General features: G+C 38.1%; 1 protein-coding gene across 1 annotated transcript in view; it reads right to left on the bottom strand.

Moving 5' to 3' along the window:
- Window positions 1-2408: 2408 nt before the first annotated feature.
- Window positions 2409-23635, bottom strand: part of arhgap39 (Rho GTPase activating protein 39) — a 51609-nt gene continuing 30382 nt past the window's right edge. Inside the window, 10 exon segments of the mRNA XM_036582257.1 lie at window positions 2409-5314; window positions 8380-8549; window positions 10431-10522; window positions 11355-11554; window positions 13163-13236; window positions 14157-14556; window positions 14915-15079; window positions 20418-20630; window positions 20632-21094; window positions 21435-21944. Of these exon segments, the coding sequence (XP_036438150.1) occupies window positions 5120-5314; window positions 8380-8549; window positions 10431-10522; window positions 11355-11554; window positions 13163-13236; window positions 14157-14556; window positions 14915-15079; window positions 20418-20630; window positions 20632-21094; window positions 21435-21944 (2482 nt within the window). The 3' untranslated portion in view covers window positions 2409-5119.

Here is a 23635-nt window from a genome sequence, read left to right as displayed (position 1 = left end):
CCTTTTTTGTGTCGTACTTCCTCCCTCTCAGGATGGAGCAGTCGGTGCCAAACGGGTTTGCCTAATGAGACGTCCTTCACCCAATTGTTACCTTCTTCATCTGTTAATAAATCTGTCAATAATAAGCACTTATAGAAATTATCAGCCTATTCTTTTTATTCATATTGTTGTTATTATTATTATCATTATTATTATTATTATTATTAGGAGGAAAATAAGAAAGAGGCCTAGTAACTCCAAAATGGTGACTTTACAGAAAAAGTAAAAATGTTTACTTTTAATAAGTTGCTGTAAAGATATTTTATTTTTTATTTATATTTTATTTTTAATTGTATTTTTATTTTATTAAAATTTGAAACATTTCTGTTGGGGCCCATAATTTTTTCACTCAATGTAAAGGGCAGCTGATGTGCTCAAATGATTTAAAAATATTAAATTCGTAAAAAATGTAGATACTTTTTTTTTTTTTTTGCACAGTGATCACGTACAGAGTAAGACTGTGGTAATTCAGATTCAATGAAAACATGCGTAAAGACCTTTATATAGTGGCTTTGAACATAGGGAGGGCCCGATTCCACATTATACATCTGTTAAAGACACATGGAATGTATATGTCTGTCTGTCTGCCCTACGATGGACTGGCGACCTGTCCAGGGTGTTTCCTGCCTTTCGCCCATAGCCCGCTGGGATAGGCTCCAGATCCCCCCGCGACCCAGAAGGATGCGGCTTGGAAAATGTGTGTGTGTTTGTGTGTGTGTGTATAGTCACATGGCCTTTAACTTAACGTTTTTAAACAAAATGTATCAATTTAAGCCAAAAAGTGTATACTAAATTCAAAATTTGTGCGGCAAGATTTAATGTAACTCGATCATCTACGTCATCGCCTCATTTCAGTTTAAATTTCCTTACACATGGCGGATTTCCTACACGTTTGGCAACACAATCCATAGGTAAATGCAACGTGTACCGACCTGTAGGTAAACGTAACGTGTACGAAGCGCCACTGCCCCCTATTGGGCTGGAGAGGTATCACTAAGACAGAATTAATTTGAAGTTAAACCAGAATTTTCTCAACAGATAATGCACACATAATGTACAACTGCGTTATAGCAAACAAAACATTATCTTAACATCTTATGTTTATTACAATATAGATTTGTATATTTTGACCATACTATACCATGACATCTTTTTGTTTGTGTGTGTTCATGAGCAAGTTCAAGGAGAACTTCATCAATCTTTAAAAATTTTCTATATAAATAAATAATGTAAGATGTAAAGAAAGTCATCTAGAGTGGCGTGATGTGACATGCTCTGTTCTAGAGAAACCAAATCAGAATCGTTCACACTGGTGGTGACAGGACCAAGACATCCAAAGCATGTCTCCCAAAGCTACCTCACAGAAAGTTATTACATCAAGTGGTTACGAATTTGCTGCCAGATGCCTGAGATATTGTTTTACAATAGTTTTGAAATAAAGTTCTGGCCTAAAACAAATTTTTAAAATCCATTCATGGTGGAGAGGTACATGTGGGTCATTGTCATAGTCAAGGCAAAATAGGCCCCAAAGATGATGTCTTTATTCAGATTTACCACTGTTTTAACATTATTAACAATACATATAAAAACTCAGAAGACATACAGTACAGTATTGTCAAAGACCATTCATTTTTCATGAGATGTTTTTGATGAAACCAAATTCTTAGACTGAAGCATGGAAAAATACTCTTTTTTTGGGAAAAAAAAGTCGCCTAAAAAAGCAGGAAGTAATAATAAAGGGACAAGACTGAGTTGATAAGCTTCTCTACAAATAACCGTTTCACATCAAATTACTCTGGATGACTTTGTTTACATCTTAAAGAGGAATTCCACTGATATTTCAAAATTTCTGTATGATTTGATCATTAAGACGTAAACAATGTCATTCAGTGTGGTTTGATTTAAAATGCTCCATGGTAGAGAAACTTATCAAGTCAGACTTTTTCGCAGTGGGGGTAGTGGGAACCATACATCCAAAGCGTTTAGAAGCTCCCTCAAAGATTTAAAGTTTCAAGTTGTTACATGAATAAGTTAAGAATATGTTACTTGATGCTGAAGGCATTATTTTACAATAGTTCTGAGATAAGCCTTTGGTCTTAAACATATATCAATTAATCAATTAATTCATTCAAAGTTCACTGGTAGTTTTGGATAGTAAATAAAATGTCTATATTTGCTTTGTCGACATCATGTCCCCTGGTTCCTATCAACACCACTGTAAAGAAATCTGAGTCGATACATTTCTTTACAAAAAAACATTTCACAGCAAACCACTCTGAATTACTTTGTTTGCGTGTCAATAACTTTACTATGCTGAAATTTTGAAAAATCAGTGGAATTCTGTTTTAAAAATGGACATCAATATTCAGTCTTCTTTGAATTGTTTATTAAACAATGTTCAGTTAGACCGTAACCCACCTTATAGAATCACCATTACACCTCAGAACAAAAGGAGGGAGAGGGGGTTTATCAGCATGACTCCATTAACAGAATAAAACCATAAACATCTGAGACAGGAGCATGAGAAGACGAGCATCCAAGCAGAAAGTTTCCCACTTTCTGCACACACCTGCCTATCCTGTGTTTGTGTATGTCGGTTGAGCTGTGAGTGCTCACAGTATGTGTGTGTGAGTGTGTGTGAGTCAGTACGTGTGTGGTGGGTTCTGCTCTGAGGATGCTGGTCACAGTGATTTGCTCAGGAGCCTTTTATCTTTTCATTTCTCAGCTCTCACCCTCAGATACTTTTCACTGGTTGGTTTTAATTAGAGACACACTATAATTGTCTTCTTCATATTGTTTTAATCTTTGATCTTTTATTTACCCTATAGGTTTCTGCTAATGGTTGAGTTTTGTGTTATTAAAATGAGAACCGTACTCAGGCTCACTTCCTGTCAAATATTGCAATATGCCTCTATTTTGCGACATTACTTTTTGTTTACTTCCTTTATATGTTTTATATATTTTTTTATTTTTTATTTTTATTGTTTTTTTAAATAATTTTTTATTCTTATTTTTTGCCATATTTTATAGGTATGAGGAAGTGAAAATGGTGGAAATTTCAATGTGCAGAAGAGTGAAAAAAACCAAACTTATATCATTTATTTTATTTGTCTGCCTTGATCTCTCTCTCTCTCTCCCTCCATCTGTCTCTTTCTTTCTCTCTCTCTCTCTTTCAGACTATTCCATTCTTTCTCTCTTTTTTGCTTCTCCTGAGGGGAAGTGAGGACACTGTGTATCCGTTTTTGTGTGTATGGCAGTGTGTGTTGTTATTATAAGCACCGAGTCCAACCAGTGTGTGTGTGTATGAGAGAGAGAGTGTGTCTGTAGGGTCCTATGCATGTGTGAGACTGGTTCAGATGTGTGTGTAGTTGAGATTTTGGGTTGGTGGGGGTTGGGTTATGTGGGGTGGGGTAAGGTGGCGTTCCATCATAACCATACAGTGTGTCACACAAAGTGGTATGTTAAAACAATCAAAAGCAAGTGAGAACAAATGTCTATGCTCCATCCAAAACTGCATTATTTCATAGCAACTGCTGCAATGTTAGACAAGCTTTACAGCACACTAGCAAAAACACCATTCAACTGAATGTGACAATTTAACTTTTGCTCAAAATACAGAAATTAATGCCATATTCAGGCTGGATTTGTTTTACCTAGAGGAGGTGCTATAGTTTGAGTAGTCACCTACAAGATGACTTGACTTTAAACAAGTGCAAACCTGAAATGTCTGCAGTTTTTACAAGTTTGCTAAGTAATAATTCAATGATTCAGTGCTCCCTCAGTAACAGGAGTCCTGTTTAAATCAACCTCACCGTAATGTAATACCAAATCCTGGTAATTGGCAACTACACCTCTTTTACTGGCTACCAGGAAACAAGGCTAACCACCAAAATGGAGTTGGTTTAAGTTTAAAACAAAACTACTGTAATTTATAGCATTTTGGTGATGACCTAATTAGAAGGAAGAGGAAAATGAAATGTGATTTCTGTCTTTTTGGATGGCATTTGAAGGAGCCCACTTTACTAGGCTGATGGTGAATATAATGATAAACAATAGGCAGTGACTGTTTATTTACATTTTTTTTTGTGATGTAATGTGCCTTGAGATTTATTCTTTCTCCATAATTTTCTCTTACATTTGGCTGTGGCTCCATTTCTCATTCTGGGCACATCTAAAACGTCATTTTTTACTTTCACATTTTATTGTTCTAGAATGTTCTCTCCTATTCACACTATACGTGAAAGTTAATCCTCCCCCTTTACCCCTTTTTAGAATGTTCTTCTCAGTCACACCATTCTAGAATGTTGTCTCAACGTTATTTTGTGAATGTGAAATCCAACCTAAATTCATTTTTGCCACTGTTCTATAAACATTGACCTTGCAACAGTTGCTAAGAAATAACATTTGTAGACAAAGCATGGATCAATTAGGTGAAACATACTGTACATACACAAATGCATACAGATTAACACACTCATACAAAAACACACACATACACACCCATACTGGAAATGAGGCTGACAATGTGTCTCAAAAAAGCAGCAGTTATAAACACATGTTAAAATAAATAAAAAATAAATTAATCATATAAAATCAAGTAGACTGTTATATAGGTCAGTCAAGTTAAAAAACATTAACAGACAGAACTGCACACATGCACCTTTCAGCACACACACATACACACAGAAACACACAGAAAGTCACTGCTATTACGTGGACAGACAGCTCCATTCAAACACATTCAGAAATCATAAAGGGGCAGAAAAGGAATGCATGTGCAGTCCTGTAAATGTGTATCTGAGTGTTCGCATGTGAGAGAGTTTAAAGTTGTGCTTTTTGTGAGTGTGTGTCAGTGTAGTAAATCAGGGGTCATACCAATTCAAACTGTTCTACAGTTGACTACTGTTCTACAGTTGACTAAGAGTTTTGCTTGTCCATAATTGTTTCACATTTTTTGTTTTATTTATGTATATAGTATATGTGTGCATGGCAGGAGTATTTGTATATAGATGTGCGTTTTGAGTATATGTGAGCATGGATGTGTGTGTTTCCGTGTGTGTGTGTGTGTGTGTGATATGGGCTATAGAACTCCATCCATGAAGCTTGTATCGAGGTGCTGAATGAGGACCCGGATGAAGCTCATCTCTTTGCGTGTGTTCTCGAAGATGATGCGTGGGTCATCGGACAGGCAGCGCAGGCAATTTGGGGCCATAACCATCGCCAGGTTACTCACGTCCATTTTAGTGACCGCCACATTTGCAGGCTGAGCAAACACCTGGAGAAAAGTACAAGAGAAGCATGCAATTTATTGGGACAGACCAAGATATGTGATAGACAGGCAGACAAGTTAAGGCTGCTGTAGACTGTGTGATAATGACAGTCTTAAGCACTTATTGCAAGCCACACTACATAAGATGCTGCAAGTGAAATCTTGGCCAAATCCTGTGGCAGACTGTGCAACACTGTTTATGTATACATGCGCTAAAAGTCAGATTACACAGTAAAGATTTTCTGCTGCTAAGCCTGCGATGCAAGATAATGACAATATAAATAGAAAATTGGGTTGTGCCACCAAAATAAGCCTTCAACATAAAAGTGACAATGTTTTGCTTGGGAAAATACACAACAAATAACGACAGTTTAGAGCTCTTGGGAAAACTGGGCAACATGGAATGCCAACTTCTTGCTCACTCTGCACATGGCTAGGTAAGCCATTTCAAGTAATTCTATATGTGAACTAAAAGCTGCTAGCAAAAAAGTTTCAATAGTACCAAAAACCCTCCTTATAATTGACTTGTAATAATAGTGGAATACTTCTTGATGCTATATAAAACCTTCTTCAAAGAACCATATACAACAGGGTTTACAACATGGTGAAGAACTAATTATTCATTGAAATGGTTTGTTAAATGTTTATGGTTCTATATGTAACCATTGCATTTACTAAAAAAACCTCAAAGAACCATTTTTAAATCATTCCATGCCACTCCTTATTGGCTGTATTTTACACATGCTTTGTAGCAGTGGTCATTTTGCAAATTTTTCGACTGTCTTAAGCTGCCTTTGGTTGCCAAAACACTAAATCGGCTGCTACGGAGCATGTCGCACTAAACAGTGGCAGGCATAGAAAAATGTGTCTGTCCAAAGAAGAAAAGTTATGGTATCACTGAGACAGAGGATGTGCCTGAATAGATGCACTTTCTCCTTTGTGAAAGACACAAACATTGTCAGAGTAACTGACTTAACTCTATATTTTCAGCTTTTGTTTCTTTACACCCTCACAACAGCAGCTAGTGGGACTATAGTTTGGAATTTGTATTAAAGATCTCAAGATCGATAATTTCAGTAGAATACTCTTCAGTTATGATTTGTTATTATCTGATTATTAGACAGATACTGTAAATAAACATATGGAAACAATATGGCCATGCCTATCAAATCTATTTTAAACTAAATTAGTACTTTTAGAATTTAGTACTTTGTATACCTTCTCTTTGTCAAGATAACAATGCTGAGTCTTCTTCTATTATGCTAGAAGAAAAGGGAGTTGTCCAGACTAAAACATTCCAGAGTGTTTCGTCCTCACTTGTGGATAGCACTGGGAACTGCTACAGGCTCCATGATACGATATAAGCCACAATATAATTTTACTTAGATACTTTAAGATTTATGATTAGATATATTATGTCTGACTGCAAATTATTCCTCCAAAAGAAAACTTTGCTTTCTCTAGTTTAAGTGTGAGCTTTTTGAAGTGTATTTAGCGGATGCTTTGATTTGTGAAGTACAAAACAAAATAAAACAGCATTTATCTTGAATATTTGATCATTCTTTGAATAATTTTATCTCACAGAACAGCACACCATATTTTCAATGTAAGCTGATAAATGTATACACTATATAGACAAACGAATTGGGACACCTACACATTACACCTACGGGAGCTTTTATGACATCCCATTCTAAATCCATCGGCATTAATATGGAGTTGAACCCCCTTTGCAGCTATAACAGCTTCCACTCTTCTCGGAAGGCTTTCTACAAGATTTTGGAGAGTGTCTGTAGGAATTTTTGCCCATTCACCCAGAACAGCATTTGCGAGGTCAGACACTGATGTTGGATGAGAGGGCCTAGCTCGTAATGTCTGTTCTAGTTCATCCCAAAAGTGTTCAATGGGGTTGAGGTCTGGGTTCTGTGTGGGCCAGTCAAATTCTTCCACACCAAACTCACCCAACCATGCTTTTATGGACCATGCTTTGTGCACTGAGGCACAGCTGCAACAGAAGAGGGCCTTCCCCAAACTGTTCCAACAAAGTTGGATGCAATTGTCCGAAATGTCTTGGTATGCTGAAGCATTAAGATTTCCCTTCACTGGAACTAAGGGGCCTAGGCCAACCCCTGAAAAACCACCCCATAGCATCATCCCTCCTCCACCATACTTTACAGCTGGCACAATGCAGTCAGGCAGATAACGTTCTCCTGGCATTCGCCAAACCCAGACCTGTCCATCAGACTACCTCATAGAGAAGTGTGATTCGTCAGAATCATTTCCACTGCTCCAGAGTCCAGTGGCAACATGCTTTACACCACTCCATCCGACGCTTGGCATTGTGCTTGGTGATGTAGGTTTGCAGCTGCTCAGCCACGGAAACCAATGCCATAAAGCTCCTGGCACACAGTTTTTGTGTTGATGTTAATGCCAGAGGAAATTTGGAACTCTGCAGTTATTGTGTCAGCAGAGCGTTGGCGACTTCTATGCACTATGCGCCTCAGCATTCGGCGACCCCACTCTGTAACTTTACATGGTCTGACACTTCGTGGCTGAGTTGCTGTGGTTCCTAAACGCATCCAGTATTTCAATAATACCACTCACAGTTGTTGGAATGTGGAATATCTAGGATGGAAGAAATTTGGTGGCATCCTATTACACTACCATGCTCGAATTCAGTGACCTCTTTAGAACAACCCATTCTTTCACAGACGTGTGTAAAGGCAGACTGCACAGCTAGGCGTTTGATTTATACAACTGTGGCAAAGGGACTGAATGAAACACCTGAATTCAATCATAAGAGGTGTCCCAATACTTTTGTCCATGTAGTGTGTGTATTACAACATTCAAAAAAGTACATCATTTCCACATAATTAAAAATATTATACCACCACAGTTATTACCAAAAGTAGACTGAAACTTACAGCAAAAGATGTATTGCTGTAATATATTTTTATTCATATGGAATTTACATATTTGAATCAAGTATATTCAATGTGTAACTTTTCAATGTGCAGACAGATAGATAGATAATTAGATAGATAGATATTTAGACAGACAGACAGACCGACCTGTAGGAAACGGATGAGGTAGCAGAGCACCAGTTTGTTGATGTGAGGAAGGTTATGAATGACACTGGCGGCAGCTTCAGGACTGTCATAGTTAGAGATGCACTCTTCATAATACTCATGAGGAATCACTGGTTCCTCCAGCTCCCTGTACCACAGCTTTAACAGAGATGCTAACAAAAGAAAGAGAGGGCGAGAGAAAGATAGGCAGGGATAAGAATGGAGGGAGAGACTACTATTTAGTGGGGAACAGCTGGTCTGAACCTTAGCTGATCAATACTGAAACTCAACATTTCACTGAGCGTGTGTCCATGTAGAGAAGTGGCACTGCATGGATTTGTGTGTATCTGCATGTATTGCAGTAAAAGCAGAATGTCAGCAGGATTAATTTCAAGAGTTGCTTCATTTGTTGACAACTGTATATTTGCCTTAGTATTTTATAATTTCATACTTATTTGTGAGCATTCAACTTTCCACCTAGGAAAATGGCAATGGCTACTTACTTTTTTTTACCCAATTCTAAATAAAAAAAAATGTCTCTTGTAAACATGTATAAACACTGAATGGATTAAAAAAAAGAAACTTAGTGAAGTCATTTTCGTGCTGTACACACAAAGATAACATTTTACTTTCTTTATTTTTCAAAAATATAGGTAGTCTACTTAATTGTATGAAAATCACTCTTTTTAACTGACTGGTTCTGGCAGTATTTAGAGCTGTATCTATCATTTTCATGGCCTCGTTCTTTCTGTTCTAGAAAATTCAACTGTGGGACCTCCACTTTGTTGTTGTGAAATTTCTGACCGAAGCGTGAAATGTGAATTTCAGGTTTTGATCCTTTAAAAGGTTTACCCTGCTTCACAGAGGAATATTTTATGAGGGGGAGTTTTGTTTCTTTTCCCATAATGCACTGAGAGATTAGGCTATTTATATTCAGTGAGAAATGGAGCACTGCAAAATGCCCTAGGCTAAAGGTGTGTGAGAGCCTATGTGAGTGAGAAAGGGATGGAGAGAGATTGGGAGAAGGCTTGTGTGCAGTGTGATCTGTGAATACAATGTTTAGGTTTAGATTAGTATTTTGGAAGGTAGAGAGAGGAATGAACAACTGAGGTTGTTCTTTTTATGTTCAGGAGAACACAAACATTTTCCTTTGCTTGACTCTTAGCAGTCTAGAGTTACCACTGTCATTTTGCTATTCTACTCACATGCAGGGTTTCTACCTCAGTCCTGTAAAATTCCTGAACATTTCATCAGTGGCCTGATTTTTTGCTAAATTCAGTAGATGGGTAGCTATGCTCATGATGCAGTCTAAGGTTGATAGATGTCAGTTCAGCTACAGAATCCAATATTCTCAGTTATCATGCTGCAGTGCTGCCTAGTGCCTAAACATGTCACCAACAGCGCACCCTTCCAAAACAACTGTACCAACAGTGTGGGTAATCTGAACCAATCAAACTCATTCTTTCTATACAGATTGTTTGATTTGATTTAAAAAAAATCAGCATTTAAACCTTAAAGGAAATGCTAATATTAAAAATGCTTGGATAACAAGACTTTTTGTGTCCAACGGAATGGACAGACAACCAAAATTCAGGACAATCCAGGAAAATCCTGGATGTCTGGCATCCCTACTTACATGTTACTATATACTTACATGCTAACTACATATTTACATTTACATTCTGTATTGATAGCTTTGAGTCTTTAATTCAATGTCAATAAATGACAAAAAAGATTTTACTTTTTGCAAATTAACAGCCTACAGACAACAATACCATTGTCATTAAATTTAAATAAATTTTTTGGATAAAAAGTTGAATATGCACTTTCAGCAGGATTTCTCTGCATGTTTCAATGTGGTACAATAATGAAATAACCAATAAAAATCACATCAGGCTTTTGTTATCTCCAACAATAATTTAGGTGCTTCTAAGAGTTAAATGACAAAAAACAAAAACTGCAGAATCAATCAAATGTTTTGGCATCAAATTTGGTTGACTGCTTTGCCTTTGACTCTCTGCAGGCATGTTTAGCAGGTGAAGAAGTAGAGATACCCGGGACATGTGGGTCCTCCAAGCCTGTCGGCACCTTCCACTGGTCCACTTGCAACTTCAGCGCATTAACTTCATCTATATCTCCAGGCACCCTGAGAGACACACACAATACAACACCTCTCAAAATAAAGCCAAGAGCACACAGGCAGAAGCCACTTCCAGTTGACTGGCATTATGGTGGTACTGCGGTCATGACGCTTTTTTTTTCTTTTTTTGGTAGTGGATGGTGAATGTAGCAGAAAGGCAGATGGCTAACATTACTGCTTGGGATAATATACCTTATTGTAGTTGATAACCACGATAACTTCAAATCATCATTACAGTGGAAAGCATGGATTAATCAAACAGCAGAAATGAGTGATCTGGTAAGGAGGGCAACAAGCTAAAAGCTAGATTTAGCAAGGGGTCTGGCTAGCCAGATCCCTAACCTAAATTTGGATTCTTTTCTCTTTTCTCTTGCAAGGGTGAAAATCAATTTTGTGCTGAATAAAGACAGAAACACTGCTTTCTTTACAATTCTTTTCAATGACAGATGAGTTACACTGACATTAGCATGACTGTCTTTATTAGTTAAAGATCAGTGCATCAGTAAACAGTCAAGATTGATTGACATCACACGTGTACAATGTTTGTACGATATATTTGAGCATGTACGAAGGCGCGCTGGGTATTGTAGTGAGAGAACACAGATAACTTTAAACTAAGAAATGAAAACGATATAAAATTGTGAATACTGTATAGCATGACAAATAACATATTGAACTGTAGTTTTACGCTGGAATGCCTTTAAGGAAATCTGACTGTCATCTGATTAGTTATTACCACTTAAAATGGCTACACCAAATGTTCAGACATATTCCTAACATATGCAGTATTGTTTTTCAAGACCAATATTAGAAAATCATTTATAAGAATACATCTCACCTGAAGATGCCCTCAGTTTGGTCTCCATTCAAACCCAGCACTTCTTCCGAGAGACGGGTCTGTACCCATGGCAACTGCTGGTCGGGGTAACGCTCCTTCTGCATTGCCATCACTTCCTCCAGTGAAGAGCCAAACATAGAGGGGCTAAAGATGGCATTCCGAGCATAAGCTATCTCTTCAAGACAAGGCTTTTTCAAGCCCTGGAGGGAAAGACACAGAGAGCAAGTGAGTGAGCGAGTTTTTCACTTATATCCCTGCTGAGAGTCTGGCACACTCACACACGCACAGTATTTTAGACCATTTTCACAGACTGGTATCTCTACAGGCAACTGGCACTATACAACTGAGGTAATGAAATTGTTCACACTCATAATCAGGCCCAGCCACACAAAGATACACACACATCATAGAATGCATCATAGTCATACAATGATCAAATTACATGTTTTGTTGATTTTCTAAGTAAAAAGCTAACATTCTGTACAGCAGTGGCTCCCAATCCTGGTCCTGGAGCACTGCCCTGCATGTTTTAGTGTTTCCCCTACTCCCAACACACCTGATCCAATAAATCAGCTCATTAACAAGCCTTCCATGACTTGAAGTGGGTATGATGGGAGCAAGGAAGACATGAAAATGTGCAGGCCAGGGGATACTCCAGGACCAGGGTTCGGTGAGGATGAGGTGCTCTACAGAGAACAAACTTACACAAACAGATTTTTTACAAATTTTAAGTTTTTAAGTTTTTAAGTTTCTATTTATTTGCTATGTACCATCACTTTAGCACAGGCCAGATTTCATGTGTGTTTTTTTAATACATGTATTTCAGCAAATAAATAGTAATTGTGTATTAAAATATGCAGAACTGTGTTCTTTGTAGAGGATGTATACTTATTTTCACTTAGAAAAATAAAACACGTCACTTTACTACCCTAACTTCTGCATACAATGTACATACACATCCTATACACCCTCTATCTTTGTACACACTCAAAAGCACAAAAACACTGAACAAAAACACTACAGGTTATATACATAGAACAAACAACCTACAATGGGAATTGCCCATATGAACACAAATGAACATTTAAATGCTAATTTGTGAGTGCAAACTATGCTTAAACTGAATTTTAGGCAGAAGGGGAAGGGAACTCTTGAAAAGCTTAGGCTGGAGATCTGGCCATGGTACTTAAAGGCTGAACCCCCCCTCTGTCACTGAGAAACTGGGAGAACGTGTGAAAGAAGGGGAGGCTGGGGGTGGTGGGTGTAAAATCTTTGTCTTATGGAGAGGATGAAAAGGAGGCAGAGTTGCATTTCACTTATGGCATAACTCCAGTTCAGCCCTGCAGAGTACATCTCATTGGAGGACTACATCTGTATTTGAATATTACATGTGTAAGCTCACATATGATGTCATCACAGACACTAGCAGGCTTGACTGTAGTTATTTAAAGAGAACAAGTTAAATGAGCTGCCTGTTGTCATGGCGACATCTCCAGGGCAATAGGCAAATTCTAGTCTTCAATTGAATGTTAATTAAATCATGTTAATTACCAAGACAAAACCAGGACCTCCTACTGCCCTGAGGCCAATCAGAATAGACAATGCCAAAACTCTTTTAGGCAGTCTGAGCCAAAACAACTACTGCATATGAACTAGGGCAAAAGTAGTGAACAAAAAAAACAAAAAAAAAAACGCATGAACACTTCAAATTCTCTATGCTACAAACATAAGCAAAAATACAGAAACAAAAGATATATGTAAATAAAAAAAGTGGACAAGACAAAGTCAGAGCTACTGAAAGCACCAACCTTTTTAGCTCCAGTCAGCGCAGCTTTCTGTAATTTGCGATAGCAGTACTTCGCATAGCTGCTGATGGCCACTCCTTCACACATACAAACAAATACCAACCTATGTCAATGTAACAGTATGTAAAAAGGAAGAATCATTTTGTATATTCTGCAATTCTGATATACAAGGTTTAGTAGGTATTCGAGCATGACCAATATTTTATTTAGCTGATAAAATTTATAAGGATTACATGGATTTATCTTCAAAAATGCTTCTCATACTTCCAAGTAGCTTGTGTTATACTATGTATAATGCATTTACTGCTTGGGCTTCATTTGTGTGGATTTTCATGGTTTTATGATTTTATGCCCATCTTTACAACAACAAAAATGGTAACACTTTACTGAAGGGCAGCATTCCTAAGGCTGCACAACATATACATAAGCCTTTCAGGACACTTGCCATAAAGCTATATAAACATTTATAAAGGCTTACTCTAACAAGCATAACTTGTCACAGACTTGCAGAGGTTACATTATAAAAAAACTGACAAAAGCAGCCTTTGTCCACTGATGCTTGATGGAGTAAGTCTTTAAAATGTATGTTTAGTTTAGTTGTCATGAATGGTTTATGTAAGTGTCTTGTGGCATTGTAAATACTACCCTTCAGTGAAATGTTACCCAAAAAACTTTATGCAAACAGAACTTGTGTAAAATAAGAAAAACAGAGCTAATTAAAAGAAATAATCAAAGCCTCTAAGAATATTGGGACGCTCAGTGCAGCAATATTACTATTATTTAAGAATTATTTAATTTTTGCTGTTTGTCTGAGTTTATGAAATGTGACAACACAGAGGTGACAATCATATTTGGTAGTTAGTTGTTTCATTTTTGACCATAAATTATATCAACTGATACGTTACCATAATTTTAATCCCTAAAAATCGGTATCAGTATTCGTGACAAAGTTTTTACATCAGTCAGGCTCTAGTAGATATTTGTGTGTGGGTTCTACCTTTGGTGTCATTGAGAGGGTCCATGTGTCTGTAGATGTATCCTTCTAGGTAGTTATGGAACCGGGGTGTTGGAGGAAAGAAGGCCAGGCAGATGGCCATCAGCTCCCAGCCCCTCTGCAGACTGTCATAGCGAAAGTTCTCTGTGGTCTGCCGGCATAGCTGGATGTAGAGCTCATCTCGTAGGCCCTGGTTACTCCAGCCCCGGACAGCCACCTCCAGTGCCACGGCTAAAGGCTCACCTTTTCCCCGTCGGTCACCCATGTATGTCTGTATGAGTTTGAAGAGCTCCACAGCCTCACGCTTAACTGTACGGTCGGAGGTTACAATCATGGGCTTCTTGATGGGCTCGCTGCTCCAGGACAGCATGTTAGCAATTGACACCTTCCTTCTGAAGAGACCCTGACAGATGGATAGATGTGTGAGACACGACAGAGCAGTGATCCACACAATATTTTTAAAGTCACAACCTCAACGATGTCAGGCAAAGGTTTTTATCATTAACTTCATGTCTTGGTTGTTGGTCGGTGGGGTAAGTGGAAAATTGCATGAACTAATTTTCAAGGGCACCATAAGCTACTCCCCCAAAAAAGGGACATGTTACCTTGTAATGACAAAGTTTTGGGTCCCATAATTTGTTTGCATTTAAAATATTGACTGAATACCTGTTAATTTTATAAAAATGGAATTTAATAAAGATCAATAATACATTTGATTGATCTAAATGCTCATATGTGGATGTGATGGAAGGTGCACGTACCTGTGTGTGTTTGTTGAAGTGCTTGGATGCCCAGTTCTCAATGTCGGTCTCAGATGAGGGCTTTCGCAGAGAGAATTCTGGAAACACACCACAGCTGGCGCTGGGCATCATGTTGCGGGCATTCCGACTTGCCTCAAACTGTGAGCATGCTCCGAGATCTTCCGACTGAGAAAGAGAGAATGCAGTCATAATCAGCATTAGCAGGTCCATGCAAATGACTTCATAGAAATGCAGGGAGTTAAATGTCTTAATCTCAGAGTACTGAGAGAAGGAGGAAAACAAGCTAGTAGAAGCTTCAAATTCAAAGTGGCCTGAATATGTGATACAATCACACTTTTGTGATTTGAGTTCCAGAATATTGACAACCATGATAAAATGTGATGAGGCAGATAATTAATGTGCCTTATGAACATGTTTTATCACATTAAGTCCTTATGTCACAATAACAGGAGTTTAAGCAAGGCAGCAGATAACAGATAGAACAATGCACTATATGCTACAATGTATTTCAATACAACAGCACAACGCAGGGCAATTTCTAAAATGCTGCATTGCGTCTCAGCTCTTTTTGCCCTCAGTCTTGGGTATAGCAATATCAGTGTAGGCTATCTAATTTTTTAACATTCCTTTTTACATATAGAACTCTGGGAAATGTCTCCATTTTGTCATTCCGTGTAACAGTCTGATCTGTGTGCGAGTCTTTGTGCAATCATTTTTCAGACTAGCTAGCAGAAAACAGCTTCTGGTGACTGGACTGTAAGCAGACCATAAATTCCTCAGACCCTAATGCTTCCCTGATTAATGCTCTTAATAAATGAGTCATGCAGTCTCTGTAATTGTACTGAAACTGTAACATTGTAACTCTCTGTCTCTCTCTCTCTCTCTCTCTCACTCTCTCTCACTCTCTCTCTCTCTCTCTCTCTCTCACTCTCTCTCACTCTCTCTCACTCTCTCTCTCTCTCTCACTCTCTATCCTCATCGAAAAAGCTATTTGTCAACCTGCCAATCGGTACATATCAAAAATACATACGGAATGCTCAAAATCACACTCCCACAACCCTATGGAAACGCTTCCAAGCTTTTACTCCATATTTTAATCCATGTACAGAATAATGTTTTGTACATGAGTACTTAGCATTCGTTGCATTACACCCCTGCATTAGGCACACTTAGGCCTAAATGTACTGCACTTTTATTTACTGTAATTTGTAACTACTGTACATGTATAGTTCTTAATTCTGTTTAATTCTTAAATTGCATGTGCATTAATTTTAAATAGACTTTTTCCAAGTAATTTTGAAGCCTTTCTATTGTCCTAAATACAAAAATACTGGAGTGACAAGGTGTTGATATGACCATGAAAATATGTGTGCATCAGTTTATATTCTCCCATCATATGTGTTCCAATACTCCACGCACCACTGAATCTCAGCTATACCACCCCAACAGTTCATTATATGTACCAAGTTCTCTGAGACAAATTTCTTATATGTGATCTGTAAAAGTGAATACAAATGAATTTGATTCTTATCATTCCTCCAGCTGTGCTCCAGCAACATTTCTACTCCATCTTCAAAGCTCCTCTGTGGATTTATCTGCTTAATAAGCACATTCGCACAAACAGGGATACAACCCTCTCATCTCTCTAACTCTCTCCCGTTGTCTCTCTTTGTCTCTGTGCCTTCCTGTGGTCACATTGTCTGTTCTGTTGGGGAACCATGCATATACTGTGTTGGAAATGTTAATATACAGTACTGTGTAAAGGTGAATGTGTTTGGGATTACGTGCATTATGAAAAGCAGAAAAATGCAAAAAGGTCTAAGGCTGCAGACTTCTTCAAAAAGACTGAAAGCAAGTCTCCTGAAAAGAATAGAAGCTGTGGTTTAATATTATGTTTAGTTGTTTAGGCTGTTGTGAATGTGTGTGTGATTGTGTGTGTGGATGTATATGTCTGTCTGTCTGCCCTGGGAAGGCCTGGTGACCTGTCCAGGGTGTATCCTGCCTTCCACCCAATCACAGCTGGGACAGACTCCAGCACCCCCCCCCCAGCGACCCAAAAGGATAAGCGGTTTAGGTGGTGTGTGTGTGGTGTGTGTGTGTGTGTGTTTTTAGGCTGTCATTTTTTGTTGAGTATTTTTCTTTGCTTTTTTCCTGATGCTGAATTAAACAATAACTTGCATTTGATGGGCATTTTGACTGGAAATTGAAATTAAATAAATGAAGTGTGGTCTCTGACTTTTGCACAGTACTGTATGCTATCTATCCATCCTTCCATCCATGCATCCATCCATCCATCCATCCATCCATCCATCTGTAGCCAATGGTGCGTATATGTATTACAGAGAGAAGCAGACATTAATCCTTACATAAGCCAGCTCAGTAAAGACTCTTAAAATCATCTGCAGATGCTGAAATATTTATACTCTAACAGCAGGGTGTGTCTCTCAGTTTTGAGTGTGTGTGCAGTGGTTTAGCATTAGAAGTATTGTTTCCCAGAAACAAATGGAAACATACAATCCAAAAGTTGGTTAAAGTATGCAGAAACCTCCAATGAACTTCTTAAGCGTTTCCATCGACTCAGCTGTTCACTATGGCAAGTTGGAGTGTTTGGTACTGCAGTGATCTAACACTGACTTTATGTAAGAGCAAATAGGTGTGTGTTTTTCGCAAGGGAGAGAGAGAGAGAGAGGGGGGGGGTGGTGGTTTGAAAATGAAAGGACACTAATGAATGTTTGGCAGTAGACCCATTGCCTTTTAATGAGTTTTATGTGATTATCCACACCTCTCTCAACTTAGAGGCTGCTCCACAGAGTGTTTTTTTTGTGTCCTCATCTTTTCTGCCAGCCTTTCATTCTAGCAGACCACAAGCAATGATAAATTTAATGAGGGACCACAGTCAGAGATAGAAAAGTGGGCTAGCATAGTGCCAATATAATATCACTAGCCTGGCTAGTACCATAAGTGGAATAGCTCTTTCACAGGAAGAGTCATTCCAAGTAACCCAACTGCCAACATTTAAGTAGTACTTCACTTGCAATTCTTCACAGGCTAGAGGATTTTCAAATATTAAACTGGACTGAATAGGGCTTAAGATTCAAAGCTGACTGAATCAAGCCGAGTAGACCAGGGAAAACAACGCCACACAGTGCATGACTAGAAACCAAAAAGATTGCTGAAGTATACTGAGCTGAACTAGTTTTTCTAGCTAAATAAGGGACAATAGTTATCCCATCAGGCTTTTGTGACACGGTGGTGCAGCTGATTTTTATCCCAGCAGCATTACATGACAAAGCTACAATATTTCTCAGACAGCAGGTCTTATAAGGCAAGATAAGGCAAAAATCTATTGTTGTTTCTAACACGTAACACGAAAACGTACAATAAGTACACCTACCGTGTACCTAGAGAGGAGCCATAGCAGGATCTTTCTTTCCTACCTGTTTTTTTTTTTTTTTTGGTTTTGCCTGATCTGGAGCCCATAGACCTACTATATATTGGCATATCTGTTTTTAGTCCAAGTTACATTTTGTAAAGGCAGTATTCAGAATGCAGTTGCAGTAAGAGAATACTTTTAGAATACTTACTCACTAAATTAAAAAAAATATATACACTGTCTTTCAAAGAAACTCAAGAATCACTGCTCGTTAAGTAACTATTTTAAAATCAGCACACAGCATGTAAAGACTTAAATAAGACCCTAAATAAGAACTTTAAAAATTGCTTCTTTATGAACACTAAAACCTGAGTAAACTGATAAATTACTATGATGAGCCAGTTATTAATCTGTTTTTGTAAACGCTGTTGAGGGATGACTGAACTGAGTAACGGACATATTCTTGATTGATAAGCTTAGCTTCAGGATTGTACTGGGCTTGTAAATGTGTTCTGTGGCAAGTTACATACATACCATTAACGGAAATTATACAGCCTAATTTCACTTAATGATATTCATTCTTTTGTCAAATTTGCAGATATTATTATTAGTCTTAAGTCATGAAAGGGTAGCGAGATTATGGGAGCAGCAGTGGACTAAAGTAAGTGATAAGAGCCAAAATAAGGTTGAGAATTTGAATAACTAATTTTTCATGAAACATATTGTAAGAATTACATGAAAACTGCCAATCAGTAACACTGAGAAATAAAAATTACATGAGTTTTTCCCATGTACTTTACCAATATGTATTCCAAAGTTAGGGCAGTGCATTCAATATCCAGCCATCACTACTTTTTCAAAGTATTTTGCCCAACCCTGCTACTAGATCAAAGATTACAGCAAAATCAGATTACAGCAAAAAGAAAATTCCATTTAACTGCGTGGACCTTTAAATTAAATGACACATAGAAGACAGTGAGACAGTGAGAGTGTTGATAAATATTAGCTCAAGCTTATTTTACACTCTACTCATCTAAATTTAATAAAATACAATTTTAAACAGAATTTTGAGAATTTGTCACATTTGGTATCAGCAAACTCTTCACAAACCTCTTGTTTTCCAGCTATGCAGGCTAGTAATGTTAGCAGAGGTAACAGACAATTAGCATCATTTATCTTAAAGCCTTCAAATGAACTGCCCTTTTGGTATAAACTTCAAGCCATAACCACTTTGCTACTGATTTTTATGGGGTTTATTATAGTGCAATAAAGTAATAGTGTCATTAGTTTGCTAAATAGCTAGGCTGGCAGTGTTCACTAAAAGGGTAACTACAGTGAAATATGCCAATAACTGAGTGAAATATGGCAGTAGTAACTGAGTGAAATATAGTATTGGTATAATATGTAGTACTAAATTATATAAAACAGCCATTTTTTTTAACTTTCATTGAATGTGTGAGTATTTGCAGCACAGGGAACTAGCCCTGACAATACAGTGGAATGATCCCATAATACAGTGTAATGTGTTGTTGATTCCCAAATCCTATATGGTAGGTGTAAAATGGCCTATGAGTGTATATTCAGTCTATGTGTCACAACTGGTAATCAAATTACATGATGCTTGGAAAGATAAACTTGGTGACAATTTATTTTGAGTGGTCCTTTTTGATGAAACAAACACTCATCAGACTCTCAGTAACATGTCAAAAACATGTTAGGATTAGGTTTTGGGTTGAGGTTAAGGTTAGGGTCAGGATTAGGGCCAGGGTTAGGGTTAGGTTTTGGGTATGGTTGGGTTAATTTAGGTTTTGCATAACGGAAGTAACATGTTAACAATACATCTACTTAACGTAAGCAAAATATCAACAGTTTATCGTCAAGATATTTACTTCAGTGTATTCAGATGCTGCACTACTGCTACTTCACTGATGTGTTACTGATAATCTGTTAAGAGTTTATTAAACATCTACAAAGGACCACTCCAAATAAATCACCATAAACTTTTTAATGTTCTTGAAATGTGTGAGTGTGTACACGTACACTCTGTTGCCTTTTTTTTGTGGGAACCAAATGGCCAATATCACAAGTATGCTTAAGATTGCTTATGTGCAATGCTTGTATGTGTATTACCTGTGAGGGATGCAGGTAAGGTTCGGGTGATGCTAGATTGGTTTGTACAGACAGGCTCTTCTCTAAGAGTGTCTGAGGAAATGCGAGTCTGTCCAGCGTGGCACGTTTCCAGTGCCCATCCTGCTGTGCCAAGGCTTCATCCTCACTGAATGCCCGCACCACTGGCCCTGGCAGTGGCAGGGGTGTTGCTCCATCGCTCTCGTAACCGTCCTTAGCTCCCGCCCCCTGAGGCCACACCTCCACGCTGCTGTATGAGTTGCTGGGCCTCCCAGGCCAGTCGTGCTTGAGTGAGCATCACTCCTACACCTGCCCCCATGCATTCACCCTCCCCACCAGGCAAGGACGGCTTGCGATTTTTACGTTTTCGATTGCCACCACCACCATCATGACTGTGCTGTAGTGTAAAGGAGCCCCCGAAAGACATTCCAGCACACACACCCCCAGTTCCAGTTGTGCCATAGCTTAAAAGTCGCTCTGTTGTCCGAAACCTAGGAGAAGAGCCTGATTGCTCCACATAAACCAGCTGCTTTACATATTCTCGTCCTGCTGCACTGTACTCCCGCCCACTGGAGTTATAATCTCGCCCACCACAGCTGTAGTCTCTTCCACCAGAGCTGTAGTCCCGTCCGCCAGAGCTATAGTCCCGCCCTGCAGAACTATAGTCACGGCCACTTGAGCTGTAATAATAATAATAATAATAATAATAATAATAATAATAGTAACAACAACAACAACAACAACAACAACAACAATAATAATAATAATAAACTAAATTTTTACAGCACCTCTCACACATTAAAATAAAACCCAAACAAGAGAACAACAAAAATAATGAAAATAAAGGCACTGACCAAGGAAGGAAAAATGTAATTAAAAATAAAAAAAAAAATTATAAAAGTATTAATATTAATAACGATTAGTAAAATATGGAATAGTCAAAGAATAAAACCATATTAAAAAATAAATTAATGCTCATAAAGCAATGTAAAAGAGCACATATGCTGGAAGAAGCCTCACCTGTAATCACGGTCTCCTTGATTGGGTGTCTTCTCAGGGGTGGAGCCTCTCTGTCTGGTCAACACCAGCTGACCATAAGGGGAAGGGCTTTGTTTAGGCGAGTGATAAAAACCAGGCTTACGTGCTGGCGACCTGTCAGAACTATAGAAGCTGGGGTCACAATGCATATCAGTAGGTGGTTCTTCATAAATAGGCGGAGACTGGTACTCTGAGGGTGGTTCCTCATAGAGTGGAGGTTCGTAAGCGTAGCGTGGGGAAGGAGGCTGTGAGTCGCCAGAGCAGCGCCGCTGAGTGCCACCAAGCTCTGCCCTCTTCAAGAAGGGGGACTGTGATTGGCGGCGGTCAGGTAGAGAATGTGGAGTGACTTCTGGGTCAGAGGGTGCATTGCTAGATGAGCGTCGGGAGCGAGGGGAGGAGCCAGAATAACCATTCCCCTGTGACAGAAAACTGGGCTCCCTGTCTGATACTTTTATCAGCATTCTGTCCTTGCTGCCAGTCCCCCACCTAAATCTGACGAACAAGAAAAGACGCAGAGATTTTTGGCATTCAGTTATTTAGTTTTAAAAGAATTTCAGAGTGGTAGATTATGTAGCTCATTTTTGATTGAAGGTATCATGAAAGCTGATAAGTATAATCAAATATAAATACATCACGTAATACCGTCTGGAAACCATTGATTTGAAACAAATTAATTCTACCGCAGGATTAAAATCACAACTACACTGCTGAGAAGATCAGGATCTATTTGTCAAACAAAGAAACTGCAGATGTTCTCAGAACAATGGACTGGCCAAACCTCAACATCATTTCATATGTTTGGGATTATTTATTACAAAACTGTAAAGATTTTACTTGAAGTGTGGAAAAATATCTCTGCAGAATTTTTTAAAAAGGAAGTCCCCCCAAAAAGAACAGAAACTTTAATAAAGGCAAAGATTGGACACACTTAAAACTCAAAAATGTTCTATTAAATTTAGTTGAGGCTTTTGTCTAATTATCTGTTAAATATGTTTGCTACTTTTTTACTGACTGCTTTTACTTACTGTCCATTTTGACTAGAATAAAATAAATGATAAGGTGGTCTCTGACTTTTGCACAGTACTGTATTTATGTATGGAAGTGTGTGTTTATTTATATATGTTGCTTATTTTTTCATTTACCAATGATTCATAGCAAAGAAAACCAAAACTGCCTACATCCATGATCATTTGTCTTTGTGAAAGGACTAGTACCGCCTATTAGTGGTCAAGCCACACACCAATACATCACCACCAAACAAAAAATTTTAATTTACTTGTTAAAAGAATTGCTTTTTACTTTTATATGGCAGTATAATTAAATCTTATATAATCAGATACCACAATATATTTGGAAAATGTGATACTGACCTTTATTAATACTGCTTAGCATGCCACATATCTTTTTCGCTATACATGAATTATATTTAGTTTTAGTCTAAACCACAATGCCAATGGTGATTCATTATTAAAAATCCATTTTAGTCCAGAGTTAGGCCTAATCTGGGTTTAGGAAACTGGCCCATAGGCCTTTATGTTACCATTATCAAACAGAAAATTCAATTTCATGTTGCCATTATTGAAGGTTATGCTAATTTAATATGGCAATAGCTAGGATGTGTTATAATAAGCTGTCGCCCAGAAAACATTTCAAGGTACACTATCTACATAAATCTAAAAAGCCTGCTAAGCCTTAAAAATATAGGACAGTCATTTGCCTCTTTGCATTAAAGCAAAGCAGAGTGACAGTACTGTGAAATCAATTCAGCACTTGGCCACTCTGCTAAAGTGGCCACTCTAGCAGCCTGAAAACTCCCCAAGACCGGACCTACTGACACAGCCAAGACTGTGTTAGGGTGTGTAAGAATGTGTGTGTTTCATTTAGAAATTGGATTAAAACTCTGTTGAGTAGCTCATCTCTCTCTCTCTCTCTCTCTCTCTCTCTCTCTCTCACTCTCTCTCTCTCACACACACACACATCCTTTTCTTTAAAAAAAAAAAAAAAATTACAAAGTGAACCCTGTTTCTTTGTGGTCATAAATTATTCATGGATATCTGACCTTCAAATCAATTTACACATTCTTTCTCGCTCACTCTCTCTTCTGTCACACACAATCAACAGCTTACTTCTTTCCCCAACACTTTCTCCAATGAGGTGAAACTACTTAAGTGCAGACTAGATGT

This window comes from Colossoma macropomum, unplaced genomic scaffold (genome assembly GCF_904425465.1).
Source record: "Colossoma macropomum unplaced genomic scaffold, Colossoma_macropomum, whole genome shotgun sequence".
NCBI lineage: Eukaryota > Metazoa > Chordata > Actinopteri > Characiformes > Serrasalmidae > Colossoma > Colossoma macropomum.
This window is presented reverse-complemented; position numbering and strand designations above follow the sequence as displayed.